Raw genomic sequence first — 12,715 nt, 5'->3', positions numbered from 1 at the left:
AGATCAACAGGACTGAAGAGACTCCTCACTGCCAATTTTCACCAGTATGTGAACAACCTACATTTATAGAAGGTGAAATGGGATTTGCTTTGACAACAGTAATTGTGAGTATATTCCAAAACAACTATAATAAAAAAAAAACCAAGAACATCAAATAAAACCACAGTATTTTATCTGAATACCTTTTAGATAGAATGCATAAGGATTTATTACTACATAAAGTCAGGGGAAAAAAACAACACTGAGAACCATGACACCTAGTCCAGAATATTTGCATTTTCATGCAGGTTTGTGAAAAACTTATTGGGCACCTACTAGATGTCCATACCCTATGGGTCAGCAGCTGACCACCTAAACTCAGTGCGATTCAAGAATTCTCATTTTCAGAAAGAGCATTAATTTGAGTAAACCAAGGTCTCTTATAGTAAAGACTTATAACCACTTTCAACTGAATTATCATACATTTGTGTGCATGAGTATCCAGAAGTACACTTATCTTACAATAGGATTATAACATTTTTATTTTTAAAAATGCAGAGCAGCTTTTTTTTTAAAGAAAAATCACCCAATTTACTACACTAAAGATTTAATTTTGTACTTGTCTGAGTTGAGAGATTATGCATGCTGATATTCTTTGTAGCACCGTAGCACACACATTGTTTAATGACTCTTTATTGATCACTCCATTTGTGTGTTGACTTGAGTACTGTGTGTGGAGCCCACGTGCCCTTGAGCCACAGGCATCTGTCAAATCATCACGTCCCAGGGCTTTTGCTGCACTAGAAAAGTGTAGATCACCGTCATGTGTTATCTCAGGTAACAAGATTCTTGTGCTACCATTATAACTATGTTTGTAATTATAACCATCGCGTTATTTACACACATTTTTATTAGGTGACTGTGAATGCACTCTCGGGAAGTTGTGGCTGTAAGTGGTGAGTCAGGTGGCTCCGAGAATGTGGGAGATTGGACCTGTCTCTGTTTAGACTGATTCTGAACCCCAGGCTTATCACCTGAATGCTTCCTTGCCTCCCCTTGCCATCACCACAGGAGAGTGGTGATGAAAAAAAACCACCACTTTTGAAGTAGATATTTCAAAAAACGGACCATGAAAATCTATTTTGGCTGGGCACGGTGGCTTAAGCCTGCAATCTCAGCACTTTGGGAGGCTGAGGTGAAAGGATTGCCTGAGACTCCAACTAAAAAAACAAAAACAAAACTATTTTGCAGAGAAACATGCCTATTCCTTATTTACAGCTCTTTCATTTTCATTTTCCTTCCTTGTTTTTTTATGTTTGGCAACTTATGGATCGCAATGCAATACTCTGAGCTTCCCAGAGGTTAAAATAGTCTACCCTGGGCTAACTGGAGCAAATGGATTTAATTTGGAACATTCTGACTTATTAGAAAATAATGTTGGGTTGTTAGGATATTCCTACTACTGGATAATTGCCTTCTCTGACCATGAATTTGGACAATTATTAGGAGAGGGGTCTGATTTTATATTTCTCCAGCTTCAAACCAGTGCTCCAACATTGTACATGAAACACTCATGAGAAATTAATTGAACAATTTTAAAGCAATCTGTATCTTATCCATTTACTCAAGGATCTAAGGCATCTCCTAATACTGCAAGGATCTTAAAGTAGACACAGAAAAATGTAAAACTGTGTGGAAAGATGGAGATAAAGCAAGTACACAAATGACCAGGCTTGAATGTAGGTGAGAAAGTACATTGGGTGATATTAAAGTGTCAGTTTTGAACGTGGAACTCTGGCTTCAGTTTGTTTGAGTCTGTAAGTTTAAATATTTATTTCATCTTTGAGCTTCCTTGCAGGCCAGGGGAAATGGAAGCACTTTATCCTCTATAATTTCACTCCTGCATATATTATAAACCACCACATTTTAGAAACAATGGAGGGAGATGACTCACGCAATTCTCACACCAGTTCTTCAAACCAGTTCCTCGGGAGGGACAAACATTTTTCCGATACTAAGTTCTTAAAAGGAATTTTTTGGATGGTTACTTATATAAGAGGTGTTAAAGAGTTTTAAAGATATTGTCTTTTTCATAACTTTTGAAATTTTCCAATTTTAAAGAAATACGTGCCTGCCTACTGTAATAACGGTATAAAAGTGAAACACCTATAATCCCAGGACTAATAACTATTAATCTTTTCCACATCTCCCTGTATTCTGTGTATACACATATTTAAAATATAAATAGGATAATTAAATACATGCTTATATCACATCTGCTTTTGCACTTACAAAAGTTGCATACATATCTTTCTGTGATAATACACATAGCCAGGTGAGGTGGCTCCTTCCTATAATCCCAGCACTTTGAGAGGTAAGGTGAGAGGATTGCCCAGCCCACAGGTTTGAGACCAGTCTGGGCAACTTGGCAAGACCTCATCTCTTCAACAAATAAAAAAAAATAGAATTCTATTATTTTTTAAAAAAAAATTATTATAAAGATGTGGGGTACAATTCAGGGTTATGCAGTCATAGAGTTCTATTATCTTTTAAATGCATATACACGTATTGTATTTCAATATAACACTATCAAATTTCCTCTTGATGAGCATGATTGTTGTTTTCTCTCAGTTAAAGAAAGTGCCGTACTTTTAATTCTTTATGCAAACACATTGGCTCACTTGTGTAATTACTTGCTTGGCAAAGTTCTAAAACTGAAATTTTTAAGTTAAAACATGCCACTTGTAAAGGCTCTTGAAACATTTTGCTAAATGTCTAGAAAGGTGTTACCAATGTAAACTCTCACTGGTGATATGGTATGTAAGGACACCTGGTTCTACTCACCCGTGTGTGTGTGTGTGTGTGTGTGTGTGTGTGTGTGTGTGTGTGTGTGTGTGTGTGTGTGTCTGGAAAGTGAAACACTTCAGTCATTTCTCTAATGCTAATGAGGCATAGAAATTTTGTTTACTGGCCATTCATATTTCTTATTTTCGAATTTGTTTTTAATAGTCTTTGCCTTGTTTCTATCAACATAATCTTTTTTTTTTAATCATGGTGGTTTTTTTAATAATGGGAATATGAATCCTTTGACGTATTTTTCTGAAAAGTTTGTTTTAAAATTTTGGTGGTATTTTTTATGTTAAAGTAGGGATTATTTTTTCTCCATGATTTTAGCTTCAGTGTTTCTTTGAGAAAATGTTCCATACCCCTCACTTTCCTAGCCAATTCCTCTGAATTCTCAGGTAAGCTGTGAGTTACCTATTTAAGTCTGCATTCCAGGAGAAATATGTTGAATGGATCTACATTTCTCTTTTGTTTTCAAATAGTTGTCCCAATATCAACTATTGAAAAACTGTATTCCGTGCGCATGGGTTTATTTAAAGTGTTTTCATCTGTTTATTTCTAAAGTTTCCATTCTGTTTTGTCATGAGTGTCCTATTTTTAATATGATTGTACTTTTGTAATATTTCTACAATGTTGCGTTGTAACACTCTTATTGGCTAGAATAAGGTTATTAGCATCCATTTTCTCTTTCAGGGGAACTCTACAATTTCTAACAGCGTCTTCCACTTAAGTACTATAAAAATGCACAGGTGCTCTGTGTGTGTGTGTGTGTGTGTGTGTGTGTGTGTGTGTGTGTGATTTCTGTTATTTATAACAGCTGAGAGGATAACGCCGCGAAGGAGATGGGGGTGGGGGGAGTTGTTAATCCAAGGAGACATGGCAGCTGTACTGGCTCTTGGAGCATCGAAATAATCCAAGACCAGAATTCAGAATTTGAAGAGCAGAGCTGTAGACTTGAGACTATCTTCCTTATTGTTATGGCTTTCAGTTGGACAACTGACAGCAGACGTCCAAATACTACAACTTACCTTCACAGGGGAGGGCTAGGAACACTGATATATCTATCTATGCTCTTCATTGTTGTGGTTGGCCTCGGATTCTAGGTCTGTGGTGTGCAGGTTTTGCATTTTATCTTCACAAGTGAGAAGTCTGAACAAGTTAGGGGGCAAATGGAGAGTCACCATTTCTCTTTTGCTGAATGAGGGCCAGAGACGCTACCGACGAAAACATCATCCTTCTAGAAGCAGCTTTGGATATGCTCAAGTGCTCTGATAGGTGTCCAGAAAACTGCACGGTAGAGAATGAAAAATTATCTTAGCCTGCAAAAGGTTATGATTGGTGTTACTGAAGCCTGGTCACAGAAAGGCCTGGAAGGATGAACAGGTGCCTCAGATTTTGAGCAGAAGCACCTCCTGACAAATTGGTCTGCCAGGGATGTTTACTGAAAAATGTAATCTCAGGTATCTACATTAACCTACTTTCTGGATGGGCTAATATTATCCCATTTGTGTTTTGCTGAGACCCTTCCAGAGTTAAAGATTTTTGTTTTGGTCTGATTTTTTTTTCAGATGTGCTCTTCCTGAAAATAATTAGACTATGAGTTTGGGTTCAGGTAAAGTCATTCCTTTTTCATGAAGGCAAATGCATCCTCAGACTGGATAGCTGTTCCAGTTTGACCTCACAGAAGAGATAACACCAAAGTCTACGTAGTTGTCCACTGAAGCAATACATAATTCCATAGCAAAAATAGCTGATTTTCCACTTTCTGTGGGATAAACTGGGCCAAACTAGCCCTCAAAGCATTTACACATTTCCTGGGGATTTTGTGGAATAACTATCGCTATCTGAATTTCATGGAAGAAGTCAGGTGGTTACCCCAAGCAACACTTCAGAAAAGGCTAGAAATTCAGGGAAGTTTTTGTTGTTGTTATTGTTTTCTGTTTCCATTTGTTTTGTTTTTAAATAACTGAGTAAAAGTTACCCAATCTGCAGGGAAAATGCAGGGTGGTGGAAGTATAACATCTAAATTCTGAAACCCATGTTCTAGTTAAAACTCTACCAATTATTACTTGTGTGACCTTAGGAAATCACTTCACTTCTTCTATCTTGTCTATTTATTCATAAAATAGTAAGATATTTGTAAAATGCCTGCTATAAGAAATGACTATGGGATTGCAGGATCAGATGAGCTAAGGTTTATGAAAGTACTTTGTAACTCTAATAGGCTCTACAGATATGTGTATACAAATACTGTATAAATATACTTTCTGTGTACACAGACATAACTATATTTGGAGGCCAGAGGGACCCCCACATCCCATTTGCTTGTTCTGGTGACCCTGAGAGCTGGTGTTCCCTCTGTTCAAGACTCCCTCAGTCACATTCTAATGACAGTGGTCATGAGAGTTCCTTCCTGTCTGAGACCCTCAGGGGCCTGGGGATGCTTCTCTCTCTGGAGCAGGGCAGGAGAGGGTTTGCCTTTCTGTATTGAGATATTGCCTCTGTGATGATGTCTCCTGTGGGAAAAGAAGAGCACCACTTTCTCAGTCACTCAGCTCTCACATTGACAATGTAGGTTTGGGACGAGATAACCTTTGAGATCCTAAATCCACTGCACTAGCGTGGTCTGATGTAAAACCTGTAGGTAGACCCAGGATCCAAACCCTAAAGAGGACACTTCTACAACAAAACCCCTGTTGCTCATGGCCTGGATGCAGGTCAGGTTGAGAGGCCACCACACAAGTAGACAGAGGCAGAGGCCTGGCCAGAGGCTCCATGCAGGCGGGAGAGGCAGCAGTGGCACCCAGGAACCTGCAGCCCTTTTATTTCCCATCGTGCACACACAGGACCTTCCCCAGACTGAGAGCTTTGGGTCTCAGCAGTTGTGGAGTCCTCTAGTAGAAGATGGCCTCCTTCTCCTTCCTATTGAAGGGATTGTAGGGCTTCACTGTTGTGACCAGTCGAGACAGGGGGGCCTGGTGACGGAAGAGGCCAACTTGCATTTCTTTCCGCAAGAAACTACAACAGAATGGAGGAAGAAAAGAAAAACACACTGAAATACACATGGAAATATATAACCTCGCCTGTTCTCTGACTAATAACACACAGGGGCGGGATGGTGGTGGGGGAGAGACGCAGAAGGGAGGTTGGGAAGGTGTCCCGTGGGCAACCCGATTGCATGACATTATATGGCATTATATGGCATAGGTTTAGCTTACTGAAAATCTGCTCTGTACCTAGAATTAGGGTAGGGGCTAGGCAAGCAGGTGATTCCTGTGGCGTCCACGCGGAGGTGTGGTGGGAGATGATGGGGAAGGGACAGGAAGGGACACGGAAGAGACACAGTGTTTGTGGGGGGAGTGGCCTCCAATGAGGCCAGTGGGTGAGTGAGAGAGGCCAGGCTGGGGTGGAGCTGGAGGCGGGGAACCAGGTGCTGGGCAGGGGGTGTTTCGCTCCCTGGGGAGGGGTGGAGGGGCGGGGATGAGGCCATTTAGCTGCCTGCCCCCATGAGTGCTGGGACCCTCGCTGTCTTGGTTTGCTTGTCTACCCAAGCAAATGTGCCCTACCAAATTTGTTGAGAGAACTAACAGAAAGGAAATAACTGTGGGAGAGTGGAGTGCTATGCAAATTCTGTCCTATCCCCCTTGGGCTACCTGCATTCCCAACTCCCTATTGTGCCAGAGTGGCATCCCTGGATGGAGAAATCCTGCCAACTCCTGTGAGCAACCTGCAAGCCCCGGCCCGTGGTCATCTTGCTGTGGGTTCACTGCTATTTCAATTATACACATGATGCAATGTGTCTATGTAGCAGCCAGCTGCAAAGCTGGTGTTAGGAGTTAATCCCCACACAGCGACTGCATCTGAAAGGGCTATGACCATCATGATGTAACATTTCTTTTTCTTTTTGGTTTTGCTTTTAAAAATATACACGTTGCAGGGAATGGCTGTTGAGGTGCGAAGCAAGCTTATGTGATGGTGGCATTCTGGTGTGAGGGAAGAGGCAAGGAACACTGGACTGATAGCAGTGAGAGCTGGGAGAAGTGCTTGTGCTCTGCTCCCTTGGAGGTTGGCAACATTTCTCTTATTCACCTCCTGCACACCTCCATCTTCTCACTTCAAATCTCTTCCAATAGCCTCCTTTCTCTCTCACCTGCCTGCCATCCCAGAATCATCCTAAGGCACTCTGGGGGGCCTATAAGCCTCACTAAAATGTAATGCGGGGACAACATGGCTGCTGACCCCTTTGAATTCACACTGGAGTCCTAAACACTTTAAAAGTCCCAAACCACCATTATGGTTTTACCAGCCACAGAGATCCTGGGCAAACCCTCTGCTGGGAGAGGTTCAGTCCTCTTGCTTATCCCCTTCTCAGTCTAAGATCTGACAGGCATGAGCATTTCACTTGACTGGTCTGTCAGAATCCAGAAGCAAGGGCTTCAGGAGAGCTTTTTTTGGTGCGAAGGTTTCTTATAACTGAGTCAGTTTCTTGCATTGTTATTGGTCTATTTGGGATTTCAATTTCTTCCAGTTTCAAAGTTGTGAGACACTAGGGATTTCTTCATTTCTTCAGATTTTCTAGTTTATTTGCATACAGATGTTTGTAGTAATTTCTGATAACCTTCTGAATTTCTTCAGGGTCAGTTGTGACATCCTTTCCTGTTTCTAATTGTATTTATTTGGACTTTCTCCCTCTCTGTTTTTAGTCAACCTGACCAAGGATCTGTCAATTTTATTTATCCTTTCACAGAACCAGCTTTTCGCCTTGTTGATCCTTTCTATAATATCTTTGGCATTTATATCCTGCAATTATAAATTTATCTTAGTAATTTGAATTTTTCTACTGAATTTAGTATTTAATTGTTCTTGCCTTTCCAGCTACCTCAGGTGTGACATTAGGCTGTTTGCTTGAGATCCTTCTATTTTATTGATATGTGCACGTAATGTTACAAACTTCCCTCTCAGCAATGATTTCATGGAATCCCAGAAGTTTTGATATGTTGTGTCTGTTTTCATTTGTTTCCAGCACCTTGGCATCCCCCAAACCAAAGAAGTGAAAGAACTTTACAATGAGAACTACAAAACACTGCTCAAAAAAATCAAGGGTGACATAAATAAATGGAAAAACATCCGGTGCTCATGGATTTGAAGAATCAATATTGTTAACATGTCCATCCTACCCAAGACCATCTATAGACTCAGTGCAATCCCTATCAAATTACCAACATCATTTTTTCCTTTTGCTGAGAATTGTTTTGGCTATTTGTTTGTTTGTTTGCTTGTTTTTTGCTTCCATATGAAATTCTGTATGGTCTTTTCTAGGTCTGGTCCATATTTTTGCTATTGTGAATAGTGCTGCGATAAACATCCAGGTGCAGTTGTCTTTTTGGTAGACTGATTTACGTTCCTCTCTATATATGCCCAGAAGAGGGATTTTATTTTATTTTCTAGTTTATTTTATTTTATTTTCTAGTTTTATTTTCTAGTTTATTTGCATACAGATGTTTGTAGTAATCTCTGATAACCTTCTGAATTTCTATTTCTTACCTTTCCAGCTAGACCTAGAAAAGACAATACAGACCTAGAAAAGACAATACAGAATTTCATATGGAAGTAAAAAAACAAAAACAAGCAAACAAACAAATAGCCAAAACAATTCTCAGCAAAAGGAAAAAAGCTGAAAGTATCACAATTCCAGACTTTAAACTTTATTACAAGGCTATGGTAACCAAGACAGTATTATATTGGTAAAAGAATAGACACACAGACCAATGGAACAGGACAGAGAATCCAGAAATAAAACCATAGTCCCTCAACTAACTTAGTTTTTTACAAAGCCATCAATAACAAACACTGAGGAAAAGGCACCACATTTAGCAAATGGTGCTGGGAGAACTGGCTAGTCATATGCAGCAAAATGAAACTGGACCCCCACCCATCACCAAATGCAGAAATTAATTCAAAATGGAACAAGGACTTATTTGCAAAACCTTGAACTCTAAAAATCTTAGAAGAAAACTTTGGGAATACCCTCCTGGACATCGGAGCAGACAGTGAATTCAAGACCAAGTCCTCAGAAGCAAGTGCAGCAACAAAAGCCAAGATTGACAGGTGGGACCTTCCCAAACTGAAAATTTTTGCACAGCAGAGGAAACCATCAAGAGAGTAAAGAGAAAAAAACCACAGAATGGGAAAAAATATTTGCAAGCTATGCATCTGACAAAGGCTTGACATCCAGGAACTCAAACAAACTGAAAGGAGAATAACAAACCACTTTATTAAAAAATGGGCAAAGGACATGGGCAGACAGCTCTCAAAGGAAGATACACAAGCAGCCAACAACACATGAAATAATGCTTAGCCTCACTAATCATCAGAGAAATGCAAATCAAAACTACGAGATATTGTCTAACACCAGTGAGGATGGCTATCATTAATAAGTCAAAAAAACAAAAAACAAAAACAGGCCAGTGCAGTGACTCATGTCTGTAATTTCAGCACTTTGGAAGGACAAGGTGAATGGACTGCTTGAACCTAGGAGTTTAAGACCAGTCTGAACATCATAGCAAAACCATATGTCTACAAAAAGTAAAAAAAATTAGCCAGACGTCGGGGGTGTGCCTACAGTCCCAACTACTAGGGATGCTGGGTGGAAGGATCACCTGAGCTCAAGAGGTCAAGGCTGCCATGAGCCTTACCCTAGCCTAGGTGATAGAATGAGATCCCAACTAAAAAAAAAAAAAAAAAAAAAAAATCAAAAGACAAAACTCAAAACAACAGTAACAAAATGTGCTGCCATGGCTGTGGAGAAAAGGGATGCTTCTACATTTTGGTGGGAATGTAAACTAGTTCAACTTCTGTGGAAAGCAGTGTGGTGATTTCTCAAATAACTAAAAATTGAGCTTCTGTATCATCCAGCAATCCCTCTTCTGGGCATATATAGAGAGGAACGTAAATCAGCCTACCAAAAAGACAACTGCACCTGGATGTTTATCGCAGCACTATTCACAATAGCAAAAATATGGACCAACTCAGATGCCCATCAAAAGTGGGCTGAAAAGAAAAGGTGGTACACATACAAGATGGAATATTATGCAGTCATAAAGAAGAATAAAATCATGGTCTTCACAGCAACACGGATGCCGCTGGAGGCCATCAGACTAAGCAAACCATCCCAGAAACAAAGAACTGAGTACCGCATGTTCTCACTCACACATGGGCCCTGAGTACTGGTAACATGATCGGCAGTCACTGGACACTGCTAGGGGAAGGGGAGGGACGGGGGCACGTGGCAACACACGGATACCTGGTCCACTATCGGAGAGAGGGCCTGCTTGAAGCCCAAACTTCATCTGCAGATAACTTACTTATGTAGGGAATCCTCACTTGTATCCCACAACTCTAAAATTAGATTAGATTAGATTAGATTAATTAAAGAGTGATTCAGAAGAGAGTAAGCTGGGAGGAAGTAGGGGCAGGGAGCTGGCTGTTTGACTGGGGTTTTCCATAGCAGGGAGAGGCTGTACATGGCGGGCTGAACAGGGAGGAAGCAGGGTTGAGTAGGACTGGAGGACTGGAGGACCAAGAGCTCAGAGGGAAGGATAGAGGTGTTAAAGAACTGAGAACATGTCTTGCTGGGATAATCATTTTTAAAAGCAGAGATGGAAATAGAGACCCCAATGTGGAGAGGAGGGCCTGGTAGCATGGGGAACGAGAAAGTCACCTTGGATGGCCCTGGAAGCAGGAGGTGAGACCTGCTGTTGAGAGGTATGTGTGAAAGAGACTGGAAGCTCATGTAGCCAGAGAAGCTTAAGACAGTCACCATGGGGAATGGCATAGGCTCGTGATCAGAGAGGACCCTGTTACAGAGGAGCTGAGTACAGCAGGGCTAATATTCAGGAGTTCCAAGAATGCCCGTACACAGACAGTTTCTTAGAAACAACAGGAAAACAGCATCAGATCAAGTAGACACAGTCAGGAGGAAGTTCTCATGGTGCACATCAGAGAGAGACCTGGGCTCACACTTTCATTGGAAATTGTTTAAAAATATATGTATATATATTAAATATAGTGTCATCAAATTAGGGGCAATACTTCCTGATGGAGTACCTGGAAAGTCCAATTTTCTGATCACAAGGGCCAGGCTTTCCTGCTAGCGGGCATTGCCCTTGTGTCAGCACAGTGATGTTATTTTGTTTTTTAATTTAAACTCCCTTGCCCCTCCCCACTGTGCTTTTTCATACCAAAGGACCACCACCTGCCAGGATCTGCTGTCAGGGTGAATGAAGAAGTACAATCTGAACACCTGGGCCTAGCAAAAGCCCCCACTTAGTTATGTATGACATGTTGGTCTCCAGTCCTAGCTGCAGAGCAAGAAGCCCAGAGAAGCCACCTCAGAGAGTTCCAGGACACAGGTTCACGTCCAGGCTTGAATCTGGACATGAACATCTGACTGAAAGACACAAAATTTTTTAGCTGGTAGTCATGGTAGGGGAGAGTTTTCTACTTAGAAATATCTGAAAGATCATAGAAGACTTTACCACACATTGGATAGCTTGAATAGAGCAACAGGATGTAGGGGTGGGGTTTGAGATATTTGGGGTGAGAAGATGGACTGCGAACAAAAATAAGGTGAGGGATTAGCCCTGTTTACATGTGCACTGGCAAAGAGTGTTTGAGTGGGAGCTCTCCTAAACTGTGAGCCAACCACAGAGTTTTACCCTAGCTCTTTTTGGACAGTGAGTCTAAATATTAGGTAAAAGCATGCACTTATTTTTGACATTTTTAATGTTCTTCATATAAAGTAAAACGTGAAAATTGTCTAAATGTCTATCAGCCCTGCCCCTGGAAATGGATTTTTTTTGGGGGGGGGGTTTGAGTTGGAGTCTCACTCTGCACCCAGACTGGAGTGCAGTGGCCGCTCCCGACCACCGCAGCCTCGACCTGCCGGGCTTGGGTGATCCTTCCGCCTCAGCCTTCCAAGTAACCGGAACTACAGGTGCACGCTACCACGCCCGGTTGATTTTTTGATTTATTGTAGAGATGAGGTCTCACCAAGTTGCCCAGGCAGGTCTCGAACCCTCGGGCTCAGACAATCCACTCACCTCAGCCTCCCAAAGCGCGGGATTACAGGCTGAGCCACCGAGCCCGGCTTGGAAATGGATTTGGAAATGGACACTTCAGAATATGTCTTGACTTTTGCCTTGGCAATGATTTCTTGGCTATCAGACCAAAAGATCAGGCTACAAAAGCAAAACGAAATAAACAGGACTACATCAAAACAAAAAGCTTCTGCATAGCAAAGGAAACAATCAGCAAAATGAGAAGGAAGCCTCAGGACTGAGAGAAGATGCTTGGAAACCATATCTCTGATAAAGGGTTAATATATGAAATTTATACTAGAAAACACATACAACTCAATAGCAAGAAAACACATAATCCAATTTAAAAATGGGTAAAGAACCTGAATTGACATATCTCTAAAGGTGACAAAGAAATGGCGAACAAGTATTTAAAACGTGCTTAACATCACTCATCATCAGGGAAATACAAATCAAGCCCACAATGTGGTATCGCCTTGCCTTATCAAAAAGACAAGAGATAATAATCGTGAGTGAGAGTGTTAAAAAAGTGAAAGCTTTGTACTGTTGATAGGAGTGTGTATTGGTGCAGCCATTGTGAGAAACAGTATGGAGGTTTCTAAAGAAATTAGTAATAGAAATAAAATATGATCCATCTATCTCTTTTCTGGGCATATACTCGGAATGAAATCACCACCGCATAAAGATATCTGAACTCCCATGTTCATTGCATCATATTCACCATAGCCAAAATATGGAAACAACTTAGGTGTCTGTTGGTAGATGAATGGATAAAGAAAAATGTCACACACACA

At 41.0% G+C, this 12,715-nt stretch overlaps 1 protein-coding gene across 1 annotated transcript in view; it reads right to left on the bottom strand.

The window, feature by feature from the left end:
* Positions 1-5,636: 5,636 nt before the first annotated feature.
* The window catches only part of CUNH7orf72 (chromosome unknown C7orf72 homolog), a 78,257-nt gene continuing 71,178 nt past the window's right edge, over positions 5,637-12,715 (bottom strand). Inside the window, exon 9 of the mRNA XM_008067933.1 lies at positions 5,637-5,841. Within this exon, the coding sequence (XP_008066124.1) occupies positions 5,718-5,841 (124 nt within the window). The 3' untranslated portion in view covers positions 5,637-5,717. The remainder of the gene's footprint in view (positions 5,842-12,715) is intronic.

This window comes from Carlito syrichta, unplaced genomic scaffold, assembly GCF_000164805.1.
Source record: "Carlito syrichta isolate Samal-C Ts95f unplaced genomic scaffold, Tarsius_syrichta-2.0.1 Scaffold107934, whole genome shotgun sequence".
NCBI classification, from domain to species: domain Eukaryota; kingdom Metazoa; phylum Chordata; class Mammalia; order Primates; family Tarsiidae; genus Carlito; species Carlito syrichta.
This window is presented reverse-complemented; position numbering and strand designations above follow the sequence as displayed.